Raw genomic sequence first — 26716 nt, 5'->3', positions numbered from 1 at the left:
ACTTAGCAGGTGTCATGCGGTTTTGTCATGATCGCGTTTGGTGAGACACGGACAGAGGACCCAGGTGCAGACAGCGGGTAAGGGGTTAACATATATTTTAATAAATAATACAACAAGACAGGACTAAGACTAACTACACTGAAACAAAACTTAAATTAACTTTTGACAAACTACACATGCTAGACTGACAAGAACTCACCACCCAACCACAATGAACCAGCACAAGACAGAAGACACAAGGGCATTAAATAAGGGAATATTCAAGATGGGGAACAGGTGCGGGGCATGAACCAATTAACAAGCAATAACGAGGAAACGAGAAGACGGGAAAAGAGACGAGACCGGAGAGAGCCTATGGCAAAGCAAATAAACCATAATCGCCTCTCTCCACAAAAAACACGAGTCTCTGTCATGATCCTGCCACTAAACCAAGAGAAACATGACATGATGTGGCAGAATCATGACAGGTTTCAATTGAATTTGTTATGATTTGAACATGTCTTCTTAATTCTCTACAACTGAGAACTTTAGGTTCCTCGGCTAGTTTACAGCATGTGATTTGTAGTTACGTGTGTTATTTGGAAACTTCTGTTCAGAAATATTAAAGCAGTGCAGACATTGAGTTCAACTTCTTAGCTCTTAGCTCATTATTTAACGATTCATACCTGGAATTCCTCACAGTGCATGTCAAGAACCTTTTTGTATTGTATACAGACTTGCAATTAACATTTAGAAAAACTTTGAATAATTCCAATCGGATTGGCCGGCCATTGATTAACTTTTTGTTATGAGTTGTAAATACGATTTTTTTTTCATTTTATATTTTTCAGTTAGGATTTCACATCTTTCAGAAGTAAAACTACAGCTCTTCCATTAACCAGTTCTAAATGTTTATGTTTTCTGGCTTTGAATGTTTTATGATGATGATATTTTTCAGTGTGGGCTACATAATAGGCTGTGGCATACATATTTTTATGTCATATTATTTCTGCAATAATTTGCTTAAAAATAATCTAAGCTATTCATTCAATGCAAATTGAATCGGTTATATGTTGTAAATGATGTGTGTTTATTGTTATATGTGTCTTGCCGCAGGAGGCTGGGTTTCTTGAGAGATTTTGGAGAGATGTCTGGAGTCACAGTCACCCCTGCCTTACATACTGAAAGCATTAAGCCATGATGTTCTGTAAAGCTGCTTTGAAACAAAATGTATTGTGAAAATTGCAATACAGATCCATTTGACTTGAAATGAGCCTCCACTGCCATAATGATCTCATTCCTTTTCATGACTTTTGGAGAAGTATCAGCTGTTACGTTGCCTAGCTTTCTTTCACCTTAAATCACTCCATCAGAGTTCCTTTGAACCCACAATTTCTCAGACATTTTCACAATTAGAGACAAATAAATTACTTCTTAAAATATAATGCCTAGTTTTGTAAATTTCGCCAACGGTTATGTTCTGCAAGTCTGTTTTTATCTCAACAAGTTCCATTTTTATGGAGGTTCAAGAACGTGTGCTGGGTCACAACTATTATGGGTTTAAACTGACATCTCAATAATTTCTTAAAATGTAAACATACTCTTTCTTTAACCCGTATCCTAAAATATATTTTGTCCTTGTATAAACACGCTTGACATGTTCCAAAGCTGTGCATCCATTCACTCATCAACACATATGCATGCATGACCAGAGCTTCTGCAAAAATAAAAAACCCGGGGACAGCTGATAAATGTGCGTATCTTCAGGGTGATTTCTGTACATCTCATAGATAAGACGGTCCCACCCATAAAATATATCTTTTATGCTAGACAGAAAGTTTTGACAGAGAACGTTTTTGCTTTGATGTGCAAAACTAGTCATAGCCTGCTATGTTTATAATGCTTGTGTGATTTGTGAGTTTCTAGAAACGAAGACACATAACAAATAAAATGACATGTGCGGACCTATTTATTGACTTTGACACCACAAAGGGCTTTCGCTTAAATGTTAATAATCATTTAATAGTGCAAGGATAACTGACAGTGTATCGATGTTTTATAATGCGTCCTTGTTTACGTATCCGAGTTAATCCGTTGTAGGGTTTTTGAGCTGAAACTCATCCAAGTTGAACTGATGTCATTGAACAGGAAATTACACGCTGTTTCTGAACAATCCCAACACAATGTGTGAGGTAAACTCACATGCATCAGACTAAATTCTCCTTGGCTGCATTTTGGGGACTGTTTGGCTCCAAACTGTTTTATTCCTTGATACTTCTTAGTATCCCTAATATATAATTACCTTAAATAATTTACCAGAAATCAAGAGCGAAGATTTGCTTAACGGTAGAAAACATGAACATTGCCTCCACAAATTAAACAACAGTGCACATCGTGCTTTGCTAACAAGCTAATGTTGCCAAATAGGGTCAATTTTAATAAATCGCTGAAAATATGCAAGTCTCGGATGTCCGACTTGATTCTGAAGTCTCTGGCTATAGTGCTTCAGTGTGTTTGAATAGGAGAACAGATGTTGCTTTTCTGTGTTCAAAAGCTCATCCGTTTTTATGTATGAGAAGTCTTTTTTTGTTATTTGTCTTGCCTGAAACGAACCGAAGTTTCAATTATATGCCGTATTAAGGAACTGAACTCCTTTGTAAATAAAATAGAGAATTAAAAGTTAAGTGTACAAAGGAAATCTTTTGAAGCTCCTGAATGGTGTGGGAGGTTAAAGAGGGTTGATGTTCACACAATGAAATGCTGTCTCTCTGTCTTTATATCTCTAAACTCTCTCTTTCTTTGTTTTTTCTTTTCAATTAAATCTTGTTTTTGTGTGTCTTTGTTTTCCAGCATTAGGATTGTCCTGCGGTGGTATGCATTATTGTCCCCTACTGGGAAACGGGCTTTTTCCATCAAGACAAAAATTTATTTCCCTCTCCCTCAAAAGAAGAAAACAGTCCACATGTGAGGCAAAAACATTGTAATTCTATCTCCCCTGTGTTAAAGCTTCTGTGACTTTTCTTTACTTTGCTGACGTTAACTTAAAGGAGTAGTTCACCTTCAAAACGAAAATTCTGTCATAACCACCTCGACATTTCAAACTTGTATGACTTTAGAATAATGTTGTCAACAGCCCCCCATTCACTTGCATTGGTTACAATAGAAGTGAATGGGGGGCGTGTTGTTCTGTTACCAACATTCTTCTTTTGTGTTCTGCAGAAGAAAGTCATACAGATTTGAAATGACAAGAGTGTGTGTAAATTATGACAGAATTTTCTTTTTGAAGGTGAAATACTCCTTTAAGTTCATTCAAAGGAAATTTTGGTGGCCCTCCACGATACACCTAAACTAACTGACTGCAACTATACTGAACCCCACTTAAGTCCACAGTGAGTCACCATCTGAAACCATGCCTAGATGGTGAGTCATGCCAGGGCCAAGACAAAAATATTTACCTTGCCCACAGTGTTGCGTAAAACCCCTGACATATGACAGGTTCAGGTAGAATTGAGAAATTCAGGGGCTTGTAACCCAATATACCTGCGCCTACAGAACTGCTTGAATTGATAAGGTGATGCAGGCATGCAGTCTTACCACGCATACAAAGCAGTATATGAATAAGAATGACATTACATAGCCTATCTGAAGAAGGGCCTTTCAAGTAGTGAGGAATACTGCAAGCACAGCTAAAAAGTTCACACACACACAGGACTGAAAAAAGAAATATCAATAAATGTTTAATGTCACTGCTTGAGGGTAAAAATTCAGTATTTCAACATTTATTTCAATGAGATAAAAGTTCATTTGCAATAGAGAAAAAAGATTAATGGAACACCATATGTGTTCAGGAGCTTTAAGGCTCAAACGTGTTTCAAGAGTGTTATGCTCTTTTAACCGAAGCCATTGCATTGTGGTTAGAGTATCTTTTGGACTGACACAGTTGGACTGATTGATCTGGATGAGTCTCAAGTTGGATTCTTGCAGATCATAATATAAAGTTTCTGGCACTTGCGCTGATTTGTTGCCTTGAGGAAAAATATGATCTGTTTCAAATGAGATCAGATAATCAAGTCAATGGAGGATGCATAGGATGGCTTATACCAGTCATTTTTGACCTTGTTAGGGACATTTGTGGTCAACATGAGGAACTACAAAAAATTAGTCAACTTAGTGTCACAATATTGCTGTTATATTATGTCTATGTCACATTCAATTTGATAGGTTGTTTTTGTTCAGGTATAAAAATATTTTGGATTATTGTGGTTTATTATGTTTATCTTTGTTTGTAAAGAGTGATGTTATGACCTCTTTATTCTCTTGAGCGAAAACAACACTTCCATATCATTACATTACTGGCAAAATCCACACAGTGAAGCCAAATGAATTCCTATGTAAATTGCTCATTAAAACCATTTTTATGTAAATAACTGCACTGAATTGAATAAAAAGTTATGCAAGATTGGTTTTACGAACAATTTATACAGAATGAAGCCCAATGTGAATGTTGAAATAACTAATGTACACAATAGCTAGGTTTGTAATGTTTGAGTTATATATTTTTATAAGTTCTACATTTACATTTACATTTATTCATTTGGCAGACGCTTTTATCCAAAGCAACTTACAAGTAGTTTTTTTACAGTGACACATTACTGCAGAGCAATCAGGGGTAAGGTGCCTTGCTCAAGGGCACTTCAGTCATGACCTGCTGGCCCTGAGATTAGAACCTTCAACCTTCTGATCACAAGCCCAACTCTCTAACCACCAGGCCACAGCTGAGTTTACTATAGTAAACTGAAGAAAAAATTCTGGATACTACAGTGTTTTGAACCTTACTTGTGTATACAGTGTTTTTTTATAGATTTTCAATTTAAAATTTAGCAAAAAACACTTTAGTACTCTACGGTTGTTTTTCAACTGAGTGCAATTTAAAGGAACTTTTATTTTGACAGTCGTCGGAAAGATGCATGAGTTTAATCTGTGTTTGACGATAGCTTTGTTCAAACAGACAAATGCTCGTGAAATAAACTCTCTGAGCAACTCTGGAGATGAAGAGCATGTGCATGTTTCCTCATACAGTGCAGATGCAGACAAATCGTTTACATGTTGCACACTACAGCTCTGTATAAACTTGACAGTCATGCATCAGTAACTCAATGCTGAGAAACAAGACGATATATGATGTAATTCATTTGAAAGCACCATAGATTTTGGACATTAACTCAAGTCTATCCAGTTTAAAGAAATAGGTTCCTTTTTGACATGGATTATTCTCGTCTTGCCATTATAATAGTGTGTCAAACCTTTTATTGAAATGTATAATTTTTACAAAGAATTAGTTAATTGCAGTAATTCAAGAGACTGCATATTTATGGAGTTTGTAATATAAAAAAAATATAACCTCCAAGTTGCGATCATTTAAAATGGTCAGAATCCACTAAGGTTTGGGAAGTAAGAAAGTCCAGTTAGCCCCTGGTGGGTGCCAAAACATCTTTCTCCACTTATGGCCATTCAAATGTAACCATGTTCAGTTGTGATTGACTCACAAAAACCAGTAACCACAAACGAGTTTCATAGGGGCCCAGCGGTAGCCAAGCAACTGCCATTAAGATAAATAGGTGTCGTAGACCTACTGAACTCCATAATGTGCTTGTATCCTCAGGACCAACAGTCATACAGTTGGCTTGTCTCTTCAAAATAGTAACTAGTCTCTTTCCTGTTCAACCCCTGTTGACTATTGACCTTGTTCTTCTGTCTGTCTTCATTTCCACACCCCTGAGATCAGCAGGTTACAGGACACCAAGGGTAACATTCCTGCAACAACTGTTAAGGTGTCTAGTGCGGGTGTAATTTACTACAATGCCTGATTATTTTACTGGACATAACATTGTTTTCCTGTGGATAAGAAACTCAACTCTGATAAATTTATACTCCAGATAGGCTAACTGTAGTGATGAATAATGTCGTCTCATGTAAATGGATGGAGAAGAGCTCTGTGAGTTAAGAAAAAGCAACATCTTTTCATAAATCAGTTTAGAGACACCATCGCCTCCCGGAGTTGGAGAGTCCAGAAGAAACATGTTTGAAACACAAAAACAAAACACATTTCTTACATTTTCCAAAAACCCAGCTGATCACTATAATGAAGTCATAAAGCTTTTGGTCAGCTTGTTTTTTCTTCACTTTCTTATGCATGGCATCATCGGAGCCGCATCAAACGTCTTGGTTTGAACTTGTTATAGTTGTTAAAGGCATATTAGTAAGTGACATGTCTTGTCTGTCTTTCACAGTATGTGATGTCTTAGCTTGTTCAAGCTCTGGTGCATGTGCTTTTCTTTGACTCAATGTTTCCATTTCCCAAAGGGCGTGAGAGCCAAAGTTAAAAATGGTATCATCAGGAAACAAGATATCCGATGGGATAGCAGAAACCCCTTAATGTGTAAGAGACAAAAAATTAAAGTAAATATCTAGTGTTTGTTCAAACTCAGTTCAATAGAAGATTTGTAAATGTGAAATCCATCCATCTGGGCAGTGCATGAACAAACGTGGCAAGTAACACAGCAACTAAATGAAGCAAATATTGATAAATATTTATAAAACTGACTGTGGCATTGTGGAGAAGAACTCTAGATCTGTTCCAAAAGTCTATTTATAACAGCTGACGTTTCCATAGCAAAGGGCAGTCAGTGTGTTTTGTCCTGAAGTTTGTTTTGTTAATCTTGTCATGTATGTCTTTATTGACGTTAGTTGACATAGAAGACCTCACTCTTGACATCTTGCTATGCTCTCTGTAAAAACATGGCTCAAACTCATGCTCTCACATAGAACAATTAGGTCACTCACGTTCTCTGGGATAATGGGAACGAGCATTGCGTTTAGCAAAACGCTATGGGAAAACTCCGGTTTTATCAGACACTGAAGCCTATTTGTTGACGTCTGTGAAAAAATCACAGATCAATGGCATTTGGGCCCGCCATTTTGGGAGGCACCGCTCGCTTATGTAATTCTGGACCGAACGCCATTCAGTACCATACTCGGCTGAAGTACGATGTGAAGACTTGCTGCGTTGCACTGTAGCACAGCCTGCTACGCAATGCTCGTTCCTGTTATCTCAGGGAATCTGGGTCATGGGTGTAACCTTATTGTTGCCTTCGGATACGGTTTACTTCGCATTGCGTTTAGACAAATGCTATGGAAATCATATCCCATGCTACCCCGGAACTCGTAAGGGCCCTAAAACCTCTTGGTGAACCTCTGGGAAGAAGGGAGCGGATCTCTGGCAGGAGGCTGGTGATGGCACCCCTGCTGAAGGAACCACTTGTCCAGGTGGCTGTGTTCCGGCTAGATCGGAGACAACCGGTCGATGTTGAGCTCCGCAACCACTTTGGGCATGGTTCTGATGAGCTCGGACTCAGAGCGAGAGTTTGATTCTTCCGCCGGGGGTCAGTTTCTTCTGGCTTGCCTTCATCGCTGCCCTGGCATGATCATGAGCATCCTGCAGCGAGGTTTTCAAGCTTTCAGGATAAGGTATCTTAGGGTCATCAATTTCCAAAGAATTCTGTGGTGTTATCAGGTAAAGCGGGCATCTCCAACTCACACCCGAATAACATCGTGGGCCGTTCGAGGGGCAAAACTAATTTGTGAAAGATACCTGTCCCATGAGATGTGTTTGTCCCCCTCATTAGCACGAATGGCAGTTTTAAGTGTGTGGTTTACACTTTTGGTGCCATTAGTTTTTGGGTGGAATGCTGTCGTAAGTCTATGTTCAGGGCCAAGACCAGTGATCACATGCTCAAAGAGATTGCTCACAAATGGGGTGCCACGATCACATATAAGGTATGTTGGGGCACCGTCGCGAGCAAAGACTTCACTAAGAAACCAATCAAAAAACGGTATGTCCATTTATTAAAGCATTTTCAGTCATTTTTTCTTTGACCATATTGCAGATTAGTCTCTTGGTTGAATAAACACCATATATTTTGTTTCGTGGCTGAGAACGTCAACCAGTTTGAAGCACAATGCAAAGGCTTCCAAATACTTTAAAAAACAACAGGAAATAATGCAATGCAAGGAAAAGTTAAAGTTTAATTTGATCAGTTTAACACATGCAGTTCAGTTAATGAATGTAACTTTATGTAGATGGAATTCCACGCCAACTGCGTAAAAGTTCAAAAATAGTAAAAAATATATATATTTCCACGAAATTCAATCCACTTCAATCCACTTTATCCATTTCCGCGTCGCAGCAAGTCTATCGAAAAGTGACGAAAAGCCTTTCTACAAAAATGTTTGTGCGCCACTTGTAACACGTTTTTGTCCGAAAAAAAGGGATTGCTCACCAACTTAGGGCATTACAAATAACAGGAAGACTCAAACGTGTCCCTCGAAACGGATTTATTCTTCTGTGCACATGAGAAACCTCAGTGGGAAACTTGTTAATTAACAAAAGCACTTAGATCAAGTAAAAAAACACAAAATAAAAGGGGATGTAGCATCAGAGTCCCACCCACATGTGGTATGCAGTCGAAGCGCACGATAACCTGGCACATGCGCACATCCACACAAGGTAAAAATGAGGCATAGGCACATTGCTCTGAAAGGGGCCACACCTTGTTACAACCTTTTCATTTTCAACAGAAAATGAAAATGTTTTATTATTTGAATATAAAAACAGGGCAGGATTATTGGTTAATGTTGTCTAAATCCAGGCACCCAACAGTATTAATTTAAACAGACTTTGAAAGTTTCACCTTTAACAGTGATCTGTTTTATGATGTCTTGTAACACAGAAAAACACTGTACTTTAAATGTAATTTTAACCACTAAGGAAACATGTTGGATTAGCCACAACGTCAATTTTCCACTTAATGTGAACCTGTGAGAGTATTTAAGAGTACGTTTGATCCCCTGAACACACAAAAGGCGTGTGAGCACCTTCTTCCATGTCTTATAAATCTTTTGTTAAAGCCATATGTGGGGCTGACTTCATGTACCCAAACATGCAATGCATCATTCTGACATTATTTTCATTCTGAAAATTGTTGGTAAAATGTTGCGTTTTTTCTAACAGAGGGAGGAATGGAGTAAGGTCTGCAGCTGAATGAATATTTATATTAATGGAAGCTTTTACATGAGTGAGACTTACAATAAGTTAATCCTTTCCTGTTACTGTGTTTTCCACAGTTATACCCTGTTACTCCAAAGAAAAGAAACAGGATAGGTTCATAGAGGCCATGTCTTAACAGCACATCATGACAAAAGTATTGCTGGGCTGCAACAGATTGTATGTGCATGTTGAAACAGAGACTTTGGAGAATCTATTGAACCGTGATCATAAACATAAATAGATGAGTCTGTTTTACAGTTAACAGAGTGGAAGGTCATCCTGTTCTTCTTCTCAGACAGGATTTTGTTTAAGGCTTTGCTGGTTTGTCTTTCAGGTTAAATGCTGTGAATGCTGATGTTCTTTACAGGTCATTTCTAACTATTTTATGAGGAGGCTGACTTCTCTCTTATGTTTGCTTTATTACCCGCTTTCACGCCTATTAGGTAGGTGTTGGGCTTCATTGTTGTCAAGAATTTCCATAAGAACAAATCTTACTGGAGATCAGTTTTTTGGTTTAAGCATTCTTCAAGAAGCCAGTTCTTTTTTTACACTTGGTTCAAAAGGCTTCTAATTTTAACCACTTTCATATGGGCAGAAGATAGATATCAATGGCTGGCTTTTGTAGCTTTGTTTTTCTGCATCTATCACACTTGGCATCAGCACATACAGAACTGAATGTGGTTTGGTAAATGCACTGCAGATCAATTTTACAACTAGATTCATTCTAGTTCTGAAAAAAGTTTTATGTTTTTTAACTTGAACATGATTTCATTCATTACATCATTATAATTGAAAGATGGAGTAGATGGAAAAGCTAAATCGGGATGGGAACTTGCTGTTTTATACACATGAATATTAAATCAAAATGGTGAAATTCATTCCTCTAGTTATGAGCTAACTTGTGAGAATTACCAACACATAAACCTTTCCATTTCTCCATACATAACAATAAATAAATAAACATAGTGTCAATTAAGTGAACTCAGGCAGATTTGGAAACTGGCCTTTTGCTCCAGAGCCAAATATGTTCCAAATCTTGTATTCCAAATGTTTTATATCTGAATGTGCAATAATCTTTCACTGTATGGAAAAAACAGCTTGTGTTCAAATGTGGGTGTGCATTTTTAAAGAAACAGTTTCTCTATTTACGTAATAGACTCTGAAATGTTAAATAACAATGTATTTATATTTAAAATATTTTTGTATTCTTGTCAAGACCTCATACTATCCGGTAAGCCAACAATATTACAAAGAAGGGGTTCAGAAAACAGAGTCAAGTGTTTAAAATGCATGGAACCATGACTTAATCACAGAAAGTCTGGCCAAGTGCTGGGCAGGAGATGTGTGCTGCCTGGATGGGGCTTGGATCCAACGCTTGGCCTACACAAGCATTAATCAACATCTGCCAATCAAATCCCTTCCAATCCAGAGTCGTCAATTATTGGAGCCTCTTATAGGATGTTAGGGCTGTCTTTTCCTACTCGGAGCTCCAGAGTCACCGTAGCCCAGAATTACTCACAAACACACATGGATACACCTGTCACAATAAAATACAGATTTAAATGTTAAACTGTGACACGACAGTTTGATTTCATCCATATTGTCCACATTAAATGTTAAGACACACGTACACAAACATAAACTTTGCTCATTTTGAGTTCCTTAACTTTCAAAGATTGAATACACTTTTAAGAGTACATGTAAAAAAAATATTTTGGTCAATACCTTTTTCCTTGTGATATGTAAATGCACGACCCCAGCATTCTCCATCCACATTGAGAACACAGCTTTGAATAAAACAGTAAGTCTTTTGTCCACAAATGCTTTGAAAAAAACGTACATGTTTACTTCTTTTCAACACGAGCAAGCTTGTGTTGCAAAGAATGTGCAAGAATGAGGTATTGAATGATGGACATTGGAAGAGGGGGAGAGAGACAAATCATGTATTGAGCCATTCAGAATGAAATAAAGAATGGGGTTTTCTTCATTTTTAATTGAATTTGAAATAAGATGACAAAATAGAATGCTGAAATGTAATACTAATTTAAATTCAGTACAATTTAAACAGAAATTACACTTTACATACATATATATAAAATGTCATGGCGTAGCAGTTATTATTTGTATGTGTTAAATATTAGCTATGATAAATATAGCCAAGATCTGTCAAAAAGCGCATGTAACTCCGCTCTTCATCAGGTTAAACTGGCTCCCTGTTGCCGCCCGCATAAAGTTCAAAGCTATGCTCCTGGCCTACAAGACCAACACCGGGTCTGCACCATCGTATCTCCACTCGCTAATGCAGATCTTTGTTCCTGCCAGATCACTGCGGTCTGCAAAGGAACAACGACTAGTGGTACCATCCCAAAAAGGAAAAAAGTCACTCTCCCGTACCTTCTCTGGATCTGTTCCACATTGGTGGAATGATCTACCAGCTGCTACAAGATCAGCAGACTCGGTTGCCATCTTTAAAAAACGCCTAAAAACGCATCTCTACCGTCAACACGTCGCTGATTGATTTTTCCTAATGCTCTTCCCTTTCTTTCTTTAAAAAAAAAAAAAAACACTTACTAACCTCACTATTCTTAGCTTTGTATGCTGTGCTAGGCTTTAATGGACTAGTTTGATGCACTTATGTATTTTGTTGCCTATGTTGTTATAATTGCTTCCAATGTTTCCTCATCTGTAAGTCGCTTTGGATAAAAGCGTCTGCTAAATGACTAAATGTAAATGTGAAATGTAAATGACTAATAATTTTATCTCTGTTTCTCTCAGAGCAGAAATGAACAGCATAAATATGTCATTTATTCTGTAATTGTATTACAAAAATGTGCATAAATGTGTGTGTGCGTGCGTATGTGCCATTTTCAATAAATGTAATCTTAACAAATAATGCATATTGAACAAAAGCCGCACGTGTTTGGTTAATACCTCTATTCAAGCTGCATACATTTAAATTGAAATAAGAGAAAAATAAAATAATCTTTAAAATGAAATAAATAATAATAAATAATTGTGTCATTTTTTGTGCCTCTGGGTCATGCTTATTCACACTTTCTCGATTTCCTTCTCTTTTGTTAAGTAAACTGACTGTCGCCGTTATCATTTCAAGAGAGCTCATTATAAGTCCCCTCAATTCTCTCTGTAAGTGTTTGTTTGCTTTATGTGTATAACATTTTTATGGTCTTTTAAAGGTCTGCATTTTGTAACAAAGAGTTTTGTGCGTGGAAATGTACACAGTATTAACACTGTTGAGCATTAATAATCTGCCTAAGTGTTTGTGTTGCACTGGTTGCTCCCTCATAAGGTCACAAACTAAAATGCTAAAATGAATCATTGAGTGAGCTAAAAAATAAACAAAATCTCTGCAGTAATAATCACCTTTTAATAATGTAATCCAACATTTTCATATAAATATAATCAAGCATGACCACAGCTACATTTTCAATAGTCCAACACGATGTTATAATGACCTTTCTACAATTTTATGTTAAAAAGAACTGTGGTTTGGTTTTGGGTTGAATTGCTGTGGTTTTATTGCTGTACTTCTGTAAAGGGTGGCCTTTTACACAGCAGTTGAAATGATGGTCCGAGTTGCACAGTTAGGCCTACATTTATTGTGTGTCCGTGTCTTGAAATACACATTTATACAGAACCACATAAAAACATAAACTCAGCTCACAATACAATGCGCAAACATTTACAGTAACAGTTCAGTGTGGATCGCTGGTTGCTATTTTCAGTCATAGATCTTATTGAACGTGACACTGTCTTTAATCTTAAGCATGCTTTAGAGAATCTTTGGACTTTAAAGCACACGCTGCAAGTGTTATATGACAAAAACGTAGACTTTATCTAGCTAAGCTTCTCTGGATGCCAATAAACATGCGAAAGTGTTAGAGAATGATGACACTTTAAACCCATAAACTGTTTCACCTCGTAGCAAGATTATTGTGAAGGCAAGAAACTCTTTATAGGCCTTGTTTCATCTGTAATGATACCCGTTGACTGAATCATTATAGTTATGCTAAGCCTGACATAACTATGCATAAATTGAACTTTTTGTTTTAAAGCTAAGAGCTAATCGACAATAGCTGGATGTAATAAGTGTTCTTAAAACACATCTGCTTAAAAATGGAATTCAAAACAATAAACTGGGTGTTATTCAATATTAGCCTATAAGGGACTCTGTGTCGGTGAGCATGTTAGCACATGTAATACAATAGATGACCTTCTGTGACCTCCATGAGCTCATGTTGCTCCAAGGCTTCAGAACGATTGCTAACTTTGGCACATTTGTAAAGTGTCAATCAACAAATGATGAATAAGCACACCATACTCAAATGTTTTACTAACGGAAAGCTCGGCAATGTCAGCAGCAAAGTGAGATCTGACAGTACTGAAGTATTGTTTTTTTATGGGCCTAAATAAAAGTTTATTTATTATATGTACTTGAGCATAAAGTTGGTTTTGTTTGTAGGTATACTTTAAGTAGTAAGTATTAATATCAGTGTGATAGACTACACATATACGTCTAAACTGGCCCACATTTTAGGTTTACTTTTAAGTATACTACTTTAAATGTAACAGTAGTAAACTTTGCGTACACAACTAGCTTACAACAATGTTTTTATATGTACTAAACCACAGTACAGTACAGTATGTTGATAGTTGATAGTTCAGTACTTGTAGCACATTTTATGTAAATTATTATTTATTACATATTATTGCAAAACTTGTAACTTTACTTTAGGTGAATATCGCACTAATCATCTTTATTCTTTATATTTTATTGTTACCTAAAATATTTTCATGAACTTGAACAAGTCTTTAATTGTGTAAATATGTAAAAGTCTTCAATTGATTACTCAATCAAACAAAGTAAACATGGATACAAGTCAAGTATACTTAGAATACATCATTTGACTTTAAAATATATATCTTTCAAAAGACTAAGACTAAATAGTTCCTTTCAATAAAAGTCAAGTATATTTTAAAGTTGATCAAATCTAGACTTAAAGAAATACAATAAAAAATGTATTTCAGTAAACTAATACTCACGTTCTAAACTTATTTTTGTAAAATGGCTAAAATATTACTAACACAATTGAGATGTTTCTTATAATATTCAAGATTTGTGACACAAACGAGAATGGTTCCACACACAAATATATAAGGGATTAAAATTTGTACATTTTTAGAATAAACAAATAAATAGCTGATACCTGTGGTCTAAGCGTAAACATTGATTACGACCCTTTAAGGGAATGGATATTAATGTATTATGCCCATACCCTTAGGTGTGCATTAGTTGTCATCATTCCTATAACATACAAATCTTAATTTTCCATATAAGATTGTTATTCTTTTTTCAGCTTCCTCTTACAGCATATTCCACAACACACATATTTGATAAATGCAACTGTGGTAAATATAAACACAGCGAAAACACCCGACAGTACCAGAAAAACATCCACAGAATGATAAGAGTACCACGACATGTTGTAGAACTCAGAGCGCAAGTGTTTGGCTCCTTTGTGTCTCATCACATGCTCGATCCAAAAAATAGCTGTGTCCAATGGTCTCATGGGTTGGTCCCTGTGCAACCTGGAGATCTTCTGCATGTCTGTCCTGTAGGAAGCATTGCTAACCAGTTCCCGTAGGGCTTGTCCAAAAGTATGAACATTTATCTCTGACAACCTAAGAATTATGCCCGCTCCTTTCTCTTGAACACGAATTAAGTTGTCAAACTGGTCAAAGAACAAAGGCATGCCCAGAATCGGTACACTGTGGTATATTGCCTCCTGCACTCCATTGGTTCCTCCATGTGCTACAAAGGCTTTGATCTTCGAATGTCCCAGAAGGTCATTCTGTGGCATCCATTCCACTATAAGCGTATTGTTGCCAACAGTGGATGGACGAGGTCCCAGATGCCTCCAGATGACTTTCTGTGGTAAACTTGAGAACGCGGCAGCAATTTCATTTGTCATGTCCATGGGGAGGCTCTTAACAAGCGTCCCCAAAGACATAATAATAAAGCCGTGGTCCCCTGAGCTCTGCGCAAAAGCTTCCAGATCTTCAGGAAGGGGCTTGGAAGGTTTGCATTGGAATCCGCCCATGTACACTACGTTTGGCATGGTGGGCCTCGGAAACTCAAAGACGAAATTCACCCTCATGAGCCAGAGATCTGCAGCTTGCGTGAGACTCACGATGTCTTTCTTTTCGTCCAAGTACTTTTCTATCAGTACATCGTAATGTGGATCCACCACATATCTATTCATGATAAAGGTGAAGCTGTGAAATAAGGTGTTTTTTACTCTTTGACTAAAACTCATTTTGTCCGTATTGCCAGTGCCTGGTACAGGAACGTAAGACAGAGGGGATGGTGCGATAAGTAAATGTCCTTCTCCATTAGTGGTCCACCTCACATTGAGAACCAGAGGAAGTTTCAAGTAGTGCGCCAAAACTACACCCCCTGCTATGGCTGGATCCGTGAGGACCAGGTCATACCGCTCAACCTTGAGTTTTTTCACGAGCTTCTCGTCTTCAAGGATGAATGACAGCAGTTTACAACCGAGGTGATGAGCTTTCGACAGCATGGAGAACAAGTCAGCTTGAAGCTTCAAGGATGACACTGCATGGCCTCTTTCTATCTCCAGTGTTTTCCGTAAATACTCATCCCAAAAATCTCCAAATTCGTTCATTTCACTGGGAATAGTTATGGATGAGTAGAAAGGAGAGTTGTCCGCGATATACCAGCTGGAATTCGGCCGGATGACGGTGATGCTGTGACCCCTGGTGTGCATCTCCTCTATCAGAACTTTCATATTGACCCAGTGACTCCCGTCCACAGGATACACCAGCACTTTACCTCCGCTGCAGCCCAGAGCGAAAACAGACAAAGCTAAAAATAATCTGATCATGGTCAGAAGTCGCTGGTTGGAAAATGACTTCATTGTACCTGACAAAAAACAACACACATGTCATATTTTAATACCACATGTTAAACTAAACATTATATTTAGACATTTAAAACAATTCAACAATTATTAAACACACAAAATTGACAGCTTTTAGTAAAACACAACTATTAGTAAAAACATTATATTAATAGTTACTGACTGACAAATCTCCTAATTGTATTGCTCAGTTAAATGTAAAAGACCATCTCGTGCGAAGGATTTCCAATGCTCCATTCACCCTAAACCATTCAGTTCAAAATGACAGCTCTGGTTAAGAGTTTGCAAAGTCCACAGATGTTACAAACATTCACATTAATGATTAACCGCCACACGCTAACATTGTTAACATTAATAACACAGATTCACAAGAATGAGTTTGATAGACGCACTTATCTATGTAACTTAAGGTGCATTCTGCTGAAGGAAAGGAAAACGTAATCCCTGTTTTTCAGCTGATATATGATATGCACAGAGCATAAGAGATAAACAAAACTGAGGCATCATAGGCTTGTGCCATCTGGCTGCTAGTTTACACCTGCATACTAGGAAATACACAGGATCACCGACTGCCAATCATTTTTCGGTAACCACAAGCTAATGTAACATACAGTACTGTACACACATGAAAACATACTACACACTTCATTTTGAGCTGCGGCTTTACAAGTAAAGGCAGGACTCAAATACTGTATACTTGTTTTCTTTGGCACTAAGTTCCCAGGCCCTTGGGACACAATATGAATCAATGTTAAAGGATGAAAGGATGGAAAATGAGAGTGAAATGTTGCACAATGTTATTCAAGTTCAAGTCTATAGCTTGCATCCCTTCCCCATTTCCCTGCATGATCTAAATGCCCTTACGTGAAAGTAACATATATTTAAACTGTAGGGAGGTATGGTCCTATTTTTCATCAATGTTTTCTCTATAGACTATTTTGAAGGAAATTAACTCTATTTCGGAGAAATGGCTACACAGTGCCACGCTTACACAAAGTTTCTGCAAAGTAAATCTAAGAGCAGGTCAGCAAGCAAAATCATTTCACATAGAATGTATACAAACTCTTAGGGAGCTTTTCACATCCAACCATAAAAAATGTGTTTGCACCAGTTTTCTAAGCTGTCAACACAAATAGAAATTTGGAATGTTCTCAAATATATCAACCAGTAATATGGAGATTCATGTTGTGAGGGTTATGGCAAAGCATCATCTCAAAAAAACATCTGCAGCCAAATACAAGGCCAAGAAACAGCATCATGGTTTTAATTCTGTGGTATTACACAATATTTTTGTTTAAACTGATCACTGGCATGTAATACAAACCAGCGAAAAACTGGACACAATAGCTGTGATCAGTCCAAGCAGTGAGAGGCAAGAATACAAAATCTCATTCACAACAAAAGTTTTCATGCAAGATTTTACATCATGTGTAATATGTTTTCATCTGCATCTAGTAGTTTTACGTATGTGCTGCTGATCGCTGTGGAATTTTATGTCTTTTTGTGTTCTCATGCTCAGCTGCATGATGTCACTCCTGGATACGAGCCATTTGTCTCACAAGAGAATCCATGCATGAAGTAGGACCGTCATGAAACGTCCATCAAAAGATCAGGCCTACAGCAAAATACTCACATTCCTTACATACATAAATGTGGAATTTCCAAAGTCCACCAATTTTATTTACGCATATGTTCATCAAACATTGACCTTAAAACATGTTTGAATGTTTGTGACTTGTGTATTTGCTGCTGTTTGTTTTCTAATGTTAGAGAAAACACATCAAAAACCTATTTAGCATTACATTCTGACTCTAAATGAACTCAAACATACATTTTTTGCCAAAATTATTGTATTAATCATTAAATGCACGTGTGAAACAAGTTCAAAATAAATAAATACAAGTTATGGATAACTGTTTCAGCCAGCATATTTCATCTTAAGAAGTTATTGCATTGTTTGTAAAAGAATAGTGAACTCTGATGGGGTCACAGCCGTATGGAAGTGTTAATACGGTTGTGCTGACAGTGTTTGATGTTCAGAATTTAGTTTGCATCATTAAAAAAAGTCTTTGGAGACCTCCAGTGACTTCAGTAAACAGAGAACTCTGCTGAAGCGGTTCTATACACACAGTCTGAGGGTCATTGAAAGTCTTTGAGCTGGAGTAGCGCTTTGTCAGAAACACTTTAATACATTCAATCCTCCATAATCTTTTTTTTGTCATTTCAAATTATAAAGCATCTTCATCTCAAGAAACAAAATCAGCTGTTTCCCATAAGAGACCTATTGCATGTTTTAGATTATTGCAGTTGTTCACAAAAAGGACTGAATCATCAGTTATATCCACATTGTCAATGATCTGTTCAAAACCGATTAACAGGAAACATCCCGGAAGTAGGATAATGAACGGTGTGAACAGTCAATCCATCTTTTTGAATATATGAAATGTATTAACATTATTTTTATTTATAGACATCTACAACCAAAACATTTTTAAACACATATACAATATTCAATGCACATCATATTTGTTAATTAAACATTTTATATATATATATATATATATATATATATATATATATATATATGTATGTGTGTGTGTGTGTGTGTGTGTGGGTGTTTGTGTGCACGTGAACGTGTGTAAGAGATATAAAATATTGAATAAAAATGAAACTGGAAGTGCTTCCAGTGTTGAACATTTTCCAAAGTGGTCTATAACTTACCCGTTCTTACATAACAGACATTTCGGACGTTTTTAGATTTGAACTGCCACTAGTGACATTTAAAAATGTAGACCTTACCCAAGCAGTCAATTTAAGAGAAATTATTATGATAGTTTTGCAGATATCTACTTTTGACGTGTTCGTTTACCGCCACCTAGTGGCGGAGTAGGTGAAGCGGATTCCCTCAATCCCATCCTGCACCGCGAGGACCGCGCCGACTCCGAGTCCGAGCTGTCTGCTGCCAGCCAGGGGCGGACATGTTGGGGCGGCCTGATAGAGGACAGAACCGCATACATTTCTGATTTTACCGGTTAAAGTAGCGGGCAAACAGTCACGGGACATCATGGATGCCGTCAACGCTTTTAATCATGAGGTTTGTGTGCGTTAAACATGCTTAAATGACCGCTAGCTCGCGCATTGTTAAGCACAAGCTATCAGTGTTTTGCAATGGCTCATGCCACATGAAGGCCTCGCTGTTTAAAAGACGCACTTGCGAGGTGCCAAATTGCTTCCGACGTATTGTTCCAAGCTATCGATTGAAAATACATTTGATGCTTTTTCTAGATGTTATTCGGTATGTTCGGTTCTAATGTATTTTGAGGCTTTGGTGGCTAAGTCGATCAGCTAGCTTTTTAGCTTGATGTGATACACACACACACAACAAACCCTTTGCCGTTAAGATGCTTCTGTGATTACTTTCATGCCAGAACAACATCAATAAATGCTCGTTTGTGCCAAAATAAGAAGATGGCACGCAAAACCAGGTGCCAGACTCCTAACTGTTTGCACTTTGTTTACAGTCTTAAATGGCTACATTGTACTAAACACGTTACTAGCTGTCCATCGTTAAACGGGGCATGCTGGGCAGAGCAACAACCTGTTACAGTAAACATATTTTTATTAAAAAAATATACGGAAAGTAAACAAAAATGACCGGAAGTTCCCGATTGTCATACAAATCGCCCCGCCAAACACAGAGTTGATGTGGATTATATTTATGTGTTTAAAAAGGACTGTTTTGCACACGTGTGTTGCATGTTATTCTCTACGTTGCACCAAAACAGGCGTAATTACAACACCAAGAGGTAGCATACAGCTTACTGTTGTTAGTGTTATTGCATTTAAAAGTATTTACATGTAAATGATCAGTTGTGATTGACAAGCCTCCTTTAGTGCTAGTCAAATTCCTGAATACTAAATACGTCTTGATATGCAGGTGTGGGCGTGTCTATGTATTCTGTTGCATGTAATTAACATGTATGATCGTAGACGGTTTTGTGGAACAATTATTACATTCAGAGACATATTAGAAAACGATCTATGGTTTTACTACAATAAAACATATTAGATGACTTTATTAAAGTATTTGTTGTAAAACCATAGTAAACACTAATATACCACTGTCTCTAAAACTTGTGTTTGTAGTTTAACTTTGGTAATACAAATGACCATGTTAAACCTTTTTATGTGTCACTTTTGCTTTATTTAAACCATGGTTTATTTTCCTAAAGCTAGTTAGTAAATAACAGTATGTTCATTTTCATATAAAGAGAAAAACTATGAAAGGAAGCGACTATTGATCCATTATAGAGCTGTTTGCGTTGAAAATATATAGGAACACTTCTGTTTTGCAAACATATTAAAGTGTATGTATGTTGTGATAAATTCAGAATAGTCAGATGCTCAAATATTTGCTGTCCAGATCACAGTATTGCGAATGGTATCATGTCCAAAAAATGTCAATGGTTATGTTGCCTTTGTTATGGTGAATTGCATCTTTTCAAAACCCACAACTCTTCTGCTTCATATGCTTTAACATGACTGTATGACTCCATTGCAGTTATTTTCTCTGATGGACTCTAAGCCTCCCATCTCGAGGGCCAAGATGATCGCTATCACCAAATCTGCCATAAAAGCCATTAAAGTAGGTCTTTAGGTTGCACAACTACAGTGCAGTTTTTGTCTGATGCTTATTTAGTAGTATTATTTGTATCTGAAACTATTCCTAAATATATAAATCATTAACTGCTTCTCTTCATTTATTTCCAGTTATACAAGCATGTTGTCCAAATTGTTGAAAAATTCATAAAGAAGGTAGGTCCGATCTCTTTGTTCAGTAAGATGATTCCCATTTATTGCAGTTTTTTTGCAAAACCTCTTATTTAATTGAAAGCTGTTGTTCACATTTCTCATATCAGTGCAAGCCTGAGTACAAAGTCCCGGGTCTCTATGTGGTGGATTCCATTGTGAGACAGTCACGGCATCAGTTTGGAGCGGACAAAGATGTCTTTGGGCCCAGGTTCACCAAAAACATCATTGGAACATTCGAGAACCTGTGCTTGTGTCCCACAGAGGACCGGGTGAGTTAATAAAAGTATTTCCAGCTATGTATTTTGTGGGATTAAAGTGATTGGAATAGGTTCTCTGATGTTTCTGTATGCTCATTGATGCTCATGGTGTTTCTGTTTCCAGAGTAAGATAGTTCGAGTGTTGAATCTGTGGCAGAAAAATGGAGTGTTTAAGATCGAGGTGATTCAGCCGCTCTTGAACATGGCTGCTGGATCCAGCAGCTCAGCAGGAGTGGATAATGGTCCTGATGGGGGTAAGGCACTAATGCGTCTGTTAAATGTTCTATACAAGTTTGATAATAACATATAAGAACTTTATTATGAATGTATTTTGTCTAGCATCTCCACCGTCTCCGGTAAGAGAGCAGGAGCAGAGTCATCCTGTGGTGACATCAAACACCATGACAGCAACTGTGCCTCAGCTTCCGAACTCGGATGCTTTTGCAGCAGTTGCTCAACTGATTCAATCCTCTCAAGGACAGAAGGTGAGTCACACCAACATTGATTCAACTCAGCTCTCCAGTGATGAAGTATAAAATAAAATCTACTTGTGTATCAATTGAAATCTTTAATTATTTCCGCATATTTATGCCTAAACTATTTTCCGAAGCTTCAGCAGATGCTGCAGAACTTTCAGCCTCCAGGAAAACCTCAGTCTCCAACTGTAGACAATAACAGGAGTCACATCCACCTGCAGACTCAGCCAATGACAGCAACACCTTCCGCCCTTATACATCAGCATCTCCATCACACACCACAGCAGGTGGAAAAGAAAGCAACTTTCGATACAGTAAGTGTAGTTACTTTGCTGAGAATGGCATTTTGATCATATTTGCCAACAATTGGAATGAATTGGAGATTTCAATAAACTATGATCCTTGGTTAAATGTTGTTTTAATGTAAATGTATTTTCTTAATAGAAAAATGTAAATGATGCTGTGGAAAATGCCTCATTCAGCCAAGATTTTTTATGTCGTAAATGTGCATTACATGTATTTCAGACCCTTCTGGACCGCTTTGACTATGATGATGAGCCAGAAGCTGGTGAAGAGGGCAAGGACGAAACACCATCTATTCAACCCAGTTTGTACGTGGCATCTTTTTATTTTAAAGCATAGATACACTGTAGTATCACTTGCTCAGTTCTGTGTTAAATTTTTTCATTTGTTTGTCTCTTTGCAGAGGATTTCCTGAACAGCATCCAGCCAATCAGATGCAGCACTTTCAACAACATATAATGGGCATGTCACAGCATCAGCAGGTATGTGGTCTTACAACTAATTTGAATTTGCAGTTTAATGTTTACCTGTACTTCAAGAAATAATTGTTGTCATGTGCTCAGGTTGTTCTACCATCAAATGGACAGGTCCAAGGGTTTGGTCTTATGACCTCGCAGCCTTTCCCAGGCATAATGCCTCATGCAGGTTTCCCCCCACAAAACGACACATTCAGTCAGATCATGGCTGGACATCAGCATCAGGCAAAGTCATTTAAACATACGTGTAGTCTTTAGTGTTATTTTTCAAGTAACTGATTTTACACTAGAAAGAACATTTGTTTGTATAATCAATTCTTATAATCCATTGTACAGGAGAGGCCAACAAATTCAGATGCAACCACGGGTCATTTCCCCGATGACAAGAGGTCAAGGTCACGCTCAGGATCAAGGTATGTGCAATATGCTCAAAGGGATAGTTCACAATTTTCAGACTTTCTTCTGCAGAAGACAAAAATATATATTTTGAAGAATGTTGGTAACAGAATACCATTGGTTGCATTGGTTTTGTGTCCATACAATAGAGGTGAATGGGGACCGACGGTTTGTTTACCAACATTCTACTTTTTGTGTTTTGCAAAAGAAAAAAAGTCATACAGGTTTTCTTGGATTTTGAATAGCGATGTTTCCATGTTAAACAAGAAAATATTTTATTCTGAAACTCGTCCTACATCCTACACTCGTGTTTTTCAGGTCTCCTAAAAGAAGAAGGTCTCGTTCAAATTCTCGTGGCAGACGAATGCGGCACCGCCGATCCCGTTCGCGAGAGCGCCGGCGTCAGTCACCTCACTCGCGGTCTCAGGAAAGAAAAGATAGGGAGAGGGAACGAGAGCGGCGGCAGAAAGGCCTTCCGCCTGTAAAGAACAACACTATCAGTGGTAAGCAGAGCTGCATTTTCCTATTGTAGCCACAAGGGCGGCAGCGTAGCTCTCATATAACCTTGTGCATGATGTAAGATAATATCCCTCTCTTTCAGTATGCAGTACAACATTATGGGTGGGGCAGCTGGATAAAAGGACACAACAGCAGGACGTGGCTTGTCTACTAGAGGAGTTTGGTCAGATAGATTCAATTAATGTAAGTTCTGTATTAACTGTGTGCATAGCTTAGCATATGTCACTGTTGTTTTACCTTGTTAAGATCACATTTTTGTTGTGGTTTTGGTAGATGATTCCCCCACGTGGTTGTGCCTACATCGTCATGATCCATCGTCAAGATGCCTACCGAGCTCTGCAGAAGCTTAGCAGAGGCCCAAACAAAGTCAACCAGAAAGCCATTAAGGTAAGGTTTTTTTTTTGCATTATTTGTAATACAGTACCCATGAATAGTGACATAATTCGATCATGCATTGGTGTGTTTCTACAGATTGCCTGGGCTTTAAATAAGGGCATTAAAGCAGACTTAAAGCAACACTGGGATGTGGAGTTGGGTGTGACCTACATACCTTGGTCCAAAATCAAACAGGAAGACCTGGATGTGTTCAAAGAAGGAGGAATGCTAGACCCTGATTCTCTTCCACCAGGTCTGTAGTCAAACCTTTGCTACTAGTTTTGGCTAGGCACTGATGATTCGTTGCATAAAATTATTACCTGTATATAGCGTTTGACTTCTCTTTGTTTGTTTACAGAGTGGAGAGACTCTCAGAGCGAACTAGAGAAAGCTGAGGAGTCGCAGAATGGGAGACCAGAGGTGAGAAAAATGGAGGAGACCCCTGCATTGGTACCTATGCAGGTAACTTATACTAGCTCTCTAAAGAGTCTAAACTAATTTAATGGACAAAATGTATCTTTTCTGTGAAGATTTTTTTAACCCAATAGTCTGTGGTGTTTCTTTGGTTTTTTAATAGCAGTTTAATAATTTTTGCAATAATATTTATTTTTTGTTTAGAACAAGGCTCCTCCTATCCAACCAATTGGCGCAGTCGGGGTGCCACCGCCGGGATTCCCAGGACCCATGAATATGCCACCCCCTTCATTCCCACCAGGTGTTCCCCCGCCTCCAGGCCCCTTTATACGGCCAGGCTTCAATCCTATGCAGATGCCACCAGGTACAGCTCTACCTAAACAATAAAAGTTACTCAATAAAAAATTTAATAAAAGTGAAAATATGACTCCTCTCAATTAGGATTGATATCTATTGTTTAAAGTACACATTGTACCCAGTGCATTAACAAAGATGGTATTCTTTGTGGTTTATGCTTCAGGATTCCTTCCACCGGGTGCCATGCCTCCTCTGGGCACTGCTGGGCCTCCACCACCTCCAGCAGGGATAAACATGCCTTCAGGTATGACATATCGGCAGTCTTTAGTAGGTCTGTTTAATTGTCTGTCACATTCATCGGATTTGTCACATAATTCTTTTGTAGCTGGTGGCTCAGTTGAAGACCAGTCAAGTGATCCTGCAAGAATCAACAATGAAGGAACAGATGGCTTCAACACAGGTAAGTCTTTGCATTCATCTTAGCATAAAAACTGAAAAGTGAGTTTATGAATATTTTTCTCTACTTCACCCTCTATAGGAAACCAGGTACCTCCTGGAGGTCCACCAGGGATGGGCATGCAATCACCCCCTGGTCTTTTAGGTTCAAGGCCAGGTTTAATGCCTTTACAGCGGCCCCCAGGGATGCCACCCCCACACATGCAACGCTTCTCAATTCCACCTCCTCGCCCTGGCATGCCACCCATGCCCCCACAGATGATGCCACCCAGAGGTCCACCTCAGATGATGCACCATGAGCCTCCACCCAGGGGCTTTGGCATGCCACCTCATCCCCACGGCATTCGGGGCCACTTCCCTCCCCCTGGACCTCCCTTTATGAGACCTGCCGGTCCGAGACCGGACGGGCCAAATGACCACGAGGGAAGGCCGTTCAGGGGCGAGCGCTCTGGTGTAGGGAGAGGCAGAGATAGGGAGCAAGACTGGTTTGGGGGGCGTCGTCCATTTGGTGAAGGTCACAGCGGGGAGAGATCAGAAGGTCGAGAACGGTTTGGGGGCTGGCATGAAGAGCCAGAAAAACCGGGTGGGTGGGAAAGAGAGCGGGAACGAAGAGATTGGAGGCGGAGTCCGGAAGGGGAGAGAGATCGATCAAGGGAAGGTGGTGAGGAGCGAAGCAGACGCTCAGGCAAAGAACCAGGGACTCGAGAGAGAAGCACACGTTGGGATAAAGACGATAGACTCGATCGACTGGGCAACATGGGAGAAGAACCCAGTGAAAAACTTAGAGAGCCAACGAATATCAACGAGCCCAACGCAAACTCTGCTAAAGAACTTCCTGAAGCCATAGCAGACTCACAGGCTTCAGAACCTATAGGAGATAACAAATCTGTCCAACAAACACATACAGAAGAGTCATAAAGGGCTCTAAATAAATGTTAAGTGTCCCTGAGTCAAAGACCTTCTAAGCGGTTCCCATGTCAGTGCTAATCCTCAATACTGATGGCTGTAAAAAGAAACAAACTTAGCAGCGTTACTACACCTGTTTGGATGCTTTATACGTGTGGTGCTTGGTTTTCTGCACAAACCAAGATTTCCAGAAGTTAATTTTATTACAGCGTCTTTGGCAAACGTGGAGCGTTGCCTGTTGTTCTATTAAAACAGAAGAAAACAAACGATAAATGAAATTCTGCTGTAAATATGCTAACATTACTCAAAAACATTTGTAGGTTTGACCTTTATTCTCCAATTAAATCACTTTAGTTTCAATAATTGAAAGATTGACTAAAATATGATATTAAGACCCCTTTGCTGTAATGTTTTTAACTTAATGTTTACAACGAACAAGAAATAAGATGTTTTTATAATTACGTTTCTGGAGGTAGGAACCTCAAATATTTCAGCGACGGGGATTTGGTTTTAATAAAATATTTTCATACCAAAAGAATGACGTGACTGGTATGCAAGTGGCTTGTTTACCCCAGTGTCTTTGATAAGTTTGTGGCTACTCTAGAAGTAAGGCTTTGAAGTTTAAAGTGGTGTCAACAAATAAACAGACCAACTTTTGCCGGGCCGTATGTCATACAACAAAGATGCCTCTCAATTGTTGTGTTTTCCATGTGACACCAGTCATAAATGGTTTGAAGATATGTGAATGAGTCATTTAAACAGAATGTGCGTTTGTGGTCGAGAACACATGGCCATATGTGAAGGACTGAAAGACAATCATTTGATTTATAACCAACTATCTGTATAACCGTAAGTTCAAGCTGGGGTATTTGTAGACCTTTAATAAAATAGCTCAGAATGCACAAACATCGACTAGTACGTAATTTGCTTTAACGTAAATAAACAAACATACGGACTATAATCTTGTTAAAAAAAGTGACGTTTT

At 38.3% G+C, this 26716-nt stretch overlaps 2 protein-coding genes across 3 annotated transcripts; one reads left to right on the top strand and one right to left on the bottom strand.

The window, feature by feature from the left end:
• Nucleotides 1-12452: 12452 nt before the first annotated feature.
• On the bottom strand, nt 12453-16316 carry ugt5d1 (UDP glucuronosyltransferase 5 family, polypeptide D1). The gene is made up of 2 exons (XM_079449280.1): nt 16208-16316; nt 12453-16046 (listed from the first exon to the last, which is right to left on the bottom strand). Exon 2 carries the CDS (start codon nt 16039-16041, stop codon nt 14446-14448), a length of 1596 nt encoding a protein of 531 aa, XP_079305406.1. The 5' UTR covers nt 16042-16046; nt 16208-16316; the 3' UTR covers nt 12453-14445.
• A 2598-nt stretch (nt 16317-18914) lies between these two features.
• Nucleotides 18915-26641, top strand: scaf4a (SR-related CTD-associated factor 4a). Of its 2 annotated transcripts, none has more exons than XM_079448414.1 (20): nt 18915-19138; nt 20606-20689; nt 20815-20859; nt 20964-21125; nt 21238-21367; nt 21453-21598; nt 21724-21903; nt 22115-22200; nt 22296-22374; nt 22456-22593; nt 22705-22781; nt 23083-23267; nt 23366-23466; nt 23557-23670; nt 23755-23911; nt 24017-24120; nt 24277-24436; nt 24593-24673; nt 24755-24829; nt 24908-26641. In XM_079448414.1, the coding sequence occupies exons 1-20, from the start codon at nt 19109-19111 to the stop codon at nt 25741-25743; spliced, it is 2970 nt and encodes a 989-aa protein (XP_079304540.1). In that variant the 5' UTR covers nt 18915-19108; the 3' UTR covers nt 25744-26641. The 2 variants fall into 2 exon arrangements, with proteins under 2 accessions (XP_079304540.1, XP_079304541.1); XM_079448415.1 differs by having other exon boundaries at nt 18918-19138; nt 24017-24078; nt 24908-26635.
• Nucleotides 26642-26716: the final 75 nt, after the last annotated feature.

The sequence above is a fragment of the Barbatula barbatula genome, assembly GCF_947034865.1.
Source record: "Barbatula barbatula genome assembly, chromosome: 24".
NCBI classification, from domain to species: domain Eukaryota; kingdom Metazoa; phylum Chordata; class Actinopteri; order Cypriniformes; family Nemacheilidae; genus Barbatula; species Barbatula barbatula.
Note: the sequence above shows the minus strand (reverse complement) of the source record. Positions and strands in the feature narration are given on the sequence as shown.